Here is a 4,954-nt window from a genome sequence, read left to right as displayed (position 1 = left end):
ATGCAACACTATCCCGGAAAAGAATGCTGAGCTTACTACGCAAGCCTCTTACATTCTGATAGGTTACTAAAAGAGAAGTTAGTTTTTTGGAAAGGTTGGAGCAAGACGGGAAGTTGAGGAAGAGGAAGTTGAGGTTGAGGGTGGCACGCTGGAAAGATTTCGAAGCGATATGGGGGGCCTATTCTTCTTCTTAGCCTTAAACTCCTTCACCACCAAATGCTCCGGCCAAAATTTGGTGGAGCAAATGGTGTCAAATTGAGTTGGGGAGATGCTTATCTTAAACGACGCTATCTCCCTGGCATAAGAGAAGTTAAATTTCTCCACCTTTAAGCCCACGGCTTTTATTTTGCTTTGAATGAAAGCAGTTACATCATTAGATGTGAGGTCAGGGGCCAGCCGTGAAACAAAAACTTGTCGTTTTGGTGGTTTTCTCGCTTTTTACTCGAACATGGGTATTAGCCGTGATAGTGCACACAAGCGCCGCTCTACTGGTGGCAAGCGCAAGTCGCTTCGCAAGAAGCGCAAGTTCGAGTTGGGTCGCCCCGCCGCCAACACCAAGCTCGGCTCCAGCCGCGTGCACTCTGTGCGCACTCGTGGAGGCAACAGCAAACTGCGTGCCCTGCGCCTGGAGAACGGCAACTTTGCCTGGGCCTCTGAGGGTGTTGCCCGCAAGACTCGTATCGCTGATGTCGTCTACAATGCGTCCAACAACGAGCTGGTGCGCACCAAGACACTGGTGAAGAACAGCATTGTGGTCATCGACGCGACGCCATTCCGCCAATGGTACGAGTCCCACTACGTGCTGCCCTTGGGACGCAAGCGCAACCCCAAGCACGCACAGAAGGAGGATGAGAACGATGTGCTGACCAAGAAGCGCAGTGAAAAGGTCATGAAGAAGTACCTGGAGCGTCAAAAGTTTGGCAAAGTTGAGCAGGCGTTGGAGGACCAGTTCACTTCTGGCCGCATCTTGGCCTGCATTTCTTCCCGCCCCGGTCAGTGCGGTCGCTCCGACGGCTACATTCTGGAAGGCAAGGAATTGGAGTTCTACCTTAAGAAGATCAAGTCTAAGAAGTAAAGGCACTCTAGATAAGCTTGCAAGCGCAGCGCTCAGATGATCAATGGACTTGCAAAGAAAACAAAATAAAAACCGATTCTTTTGATAGAAGAATATCTCGAGCTGTCTTTTCTGTTGCATAAATAGTAGATGATATCCGCAGAGAGCAGATCGAAGATAGATTTCTTTGAAAACACACAGTTTCTATTCATGTTTTTCGTATGTTACAATAATACGTAATTATTAACAGTAGTTTATAATAAGCAAACTAAATCTGGAAACTAGCGCAGAAAATAAGAAAATCTTTAAAAACGCTCTGGAAAATGCCACCAGACATACCATAGAAGATGCTCTACCCAATAGACTGTTCATTATCTTAGCAAAGAAGGACATTTCTACTATGGCTAAACTAGAAAAATCAGCTCAAGAGTTAGGAATCTACGAAAATTTCGTAAATGATAACAAGAATCACGAACACTCAAGAAACGGAAATAAAAATCGTAGGAACGTTGGAACTTATTACCCTCGCTATAGTAGTAACGATTATAACAATCAAAACCCAAAGTGGACATATGAAAATGGATGTAAATTTTCAGCAGAGTGCCTCGGAAGAAATCGAGGAGGACCATATATAGAAATAATTGTAAATAATAAAAAGTTAAGAGGTATCGCGGACTCGGGATCGTCGATAAATATAATAAAAGAAAACTATACAGATTCCAAAGTCGATAGCGACAACCTCACCGTCCATACCATCAAAGGACCCGTCCGTCTGACTCAGAGCATTACACGTAACGCAACCAAAAACTGTCCGATAAAACAAAAATTTTATATTCATCATTTTTCTGAAAATTATGACATACTCTTAGGCAGAGAATATTTGATGGCCAGCAAAGCCGTCATCGATTACCGAAATGGAACGGTAACGTTAGGAGAAAGGTCATACCCAATCATCCAAAGTGGAGAAGCAATTGCCGACGGCAAGACCGCACACAAAGGTGATAAGTCATCTTCAAAGGAAGATATAACTACACCCAAGTGCCTTGACCCATCTCCTGAAGGAGAGCAATACTTCGCTTCCGCATTAGAGAATGAATTAAGGGAATGTAACCAGCTAAGGTTGGAACATCTAAATGACGAAGAAAAGGAGAAACTAAAGAAAGTTCTCTACGAATTTAAGGACGTGCAGTATAAAGAAGGTGACATTTTGACCTTCACTAGTACTATAAAGCACGAAATTAAAACCCATCACGAAGATCCTGTATATCGTCGACCATATAAGTATGCTCAAATACACGATCAGGAAGTGACCCAACAAATACAAAAAAATGATTAGACAGGGAATCATTCGTAAGTCGAATTCTCCCTATTGTGCACCCATTGCTATGATACCAAAGAAGTTAGATGCTTCAGGAAAGCAGAAATATCGTATGGTAGTAGATTATAGAAGTCTAAACGAGGTGACAATCAAGGACAAATTTCCTACACCCAGAATGGACGAAATCCTAGATAAACTAGGTAGGTGCCAATATTTTACAACAATCGATTTAGCTAAGGGATTCCATCAAATTCCCATGGAACCTAGCTCGATCCCAAAAACAGCTTTCTCTACGAAGCATGGTCATTACGAGTTCACTCGTATGCCTTTTGGGCTAACCACTGCCCCCGCCACATTCCAAAGATGCATGAACAATCTGTTAGAAGATTTAATTTTCAAAGATTGCCTTGTGTATCTAGACGACATCATTATCTATTCCACATCATTGGAAGAACATTTGTTGTCTCTTAAAAGGGTCTTTGGAAAGTTGAGAGATGCAAACCTCAAACTTCAAATGGATAAGTGCGAATTCCTGAAGAAAGAAACGGAATTCCTAGACCATGTAGTAACAACTAACGGCATAGTTCCTAATCCAAAGAAAATATCCGCCATAATAAACTTCCCAATACCCAATACAACCACAAAAATAAAATCATTCATAGGTTTATGTGGATTTTATAGGAAATTCATTCCCAATTTTGCTAATATAGCAAAACCAATGACACTCAAATTAAAGAAACGAGCAGTCATAGACCCAACCGAGGAAAAATACGTCGAGGCCTTCGAAAAGTTGAAAATACGTATCACCTCAGACCCCATCCTCGCATTACCAGATTTCAACAAAATGTTCACGGTAACAACCGATGCAAATAACATTGCATTAGGAGCAGTGTTGTCGCAAGACCACAAACCAATTTGCTATGCAAGTAGAACCTTAAACGAACATGAAATCAATTATTCAGCAATAGAAAAGGAATTACTAGCCATAGTTTGGGCAACTAAGTATTTCAGATCATACCTGTTTGGTAGAACGTTTGAGATATTAAGTGATCACAAACCCTTGATTTGGTTGAATAACCTCAAGGAGCCAAATATGAAGCTACAACGATGGAAGATCAAATTAAATGAATTTGACTTCAAAATAAAATATTTACCAGGAAAGGAGAACCATGTAGCCGATGCGCTGTCAAGAGTAAAGATTAACGAAAACCTACTCGGGGAAACCATTAATAGTGATTGTGCAACGGTCCATAGCGCGCAAGAAGATAATACAAATTATATTCCACTTACAGAGCGACCAATCAATTACTATAATAGGCAAATAGAACTGATTAAAGGTAATGAGGATAAGGTAGAAACATCCCACTATTTCCACAAGATTCTGATAAAAATCACATATACTGAAATGACAGAGTCATTAGCGAAAGATATAATAAAGGAATATGTGTGTACCAAAAAGAGTGCACTATATTTCCATAACGAAGTAGACTTCCCACTGTTCCAAAAGGCATTCCTGGAGATAATCAGTCCAAATCACTTCACAAAACTGATTAAATCCAGTACCAAACTCATAGATATTCCGAACTACTCCGAATTCAAGGAACAAATATTGAAGAAGCATAAAGAGCTACTTCACCCAGGTATCGAAAAGACCACTAATTGGTTTAAAGGAAAATTCTACTACCCCGATTATCAAAAATTAATCCAAAATATTATCAATGAATGTCCTACGTGCAACGTTGCTAAAACAGAGCATCGTAACACCAATCTAATCTTCGAAATCACCCCTGAAATACAAAATATCAGAGAAAAGTATGTCATGGATTTTTATCTAGTAGGCAATCAACAATTCCTATCATGCATTGATGTATATTCTAAATTCGCTACCCTTGTAGAAGTTAAGAGTCGTGACTGGTTAGAAACAAAGAGAGCCATCATAAAAGTCTTTAACGAAATGGGCAAGCCACAGGAATTAAAGCCGACAAAGATTCAACCTTTATGTGCGCAGCATTGCAAGCATGGTTGAATGCGGAAAATGTCAAAATAGAGATCACTTCCAGCAAAAATGGAATATCTGACGTAGAAAGATTTCATAAAACAGTAAATGAAAAATTAAGAATAATAGCTAGCGAGGATAACCCAGAAGATAGATTCACGAAGTTTGAATTAATTCTTTATACTTATAATCATAAAACCAAACATAATACCACAAATAGGACACCAGCTGATATATTCATTTACGCAGGCTCACCTGATTATGACACCCAACTAAATAAAGTGAATAAAATCACTCAATTAAATAAAAACCGCTTAGAGTATGAAGTAGATACCCGCTATAAACTATCACCTCTAGTTAAGTCTAAGGTAACAAATCCTTTCAAAAAGACGGGTGAAATCAGGCAGGTAGACGAAAAGCACTTTGAAGAGAAAAATAGAGGGAGAAAAATCACCCACTATAAAACAAAATTCAAAAGAAAGAAGAAATCTAATACAAGTAAATACGATAATAGCAGAGTACCCGAACAGAGTACTGGGAATCCGGAGCTACAACATAATTAAGATTATAATCTTACTAATGTTCA

General features: G+C 39.6%; 1 protein-coding gene across 1 annotated transcript; it reads left to right on the top strand.

The window, feature by feature from the left end:
• Positions 1 to 435: 435 nt before the first annotated feature.
• Positions 436 to 1,170, top strand: LOC6602743 (40S ribosomal protein S8). The gene has a single exon (XM_002027734.2). The coding sequence runs from the start codon at positions 449 to 451 to the stop codon at positions 1,073 to 1,075; it is 627 nt and encodes a 208-aa protein (XP_002027770.1). The 5' UTR covers positions 436 to 448; the 3' UTR covers positions 1,076 to 1,170.
• Positions 1,171 to 4,954: the final 3,784 nt, after the last annotated feature.

The sequence above is a fragment of the Drosophila persimilis genome, unplaced genomic scaffold (assembly GCF_003286085.1).
Source record: "Drosophila persimilis strain 14011-0111.01,24,50 unplaced genomic scaffold, DperRS2 tig00000572-arrow-pilon, whole genome shotgun sequence".
Taxonomy (NCBI): Eukaryota; Metazoa; Arthropoda; class Insecta; order Diptera; family Drosophilidae; genus Drosophila; species Drosophila persimilis.
Note: the sequence above shows the minus strand (reverse complement) of the source record. Positions and strands in the feature narration are given on the sequence as shown.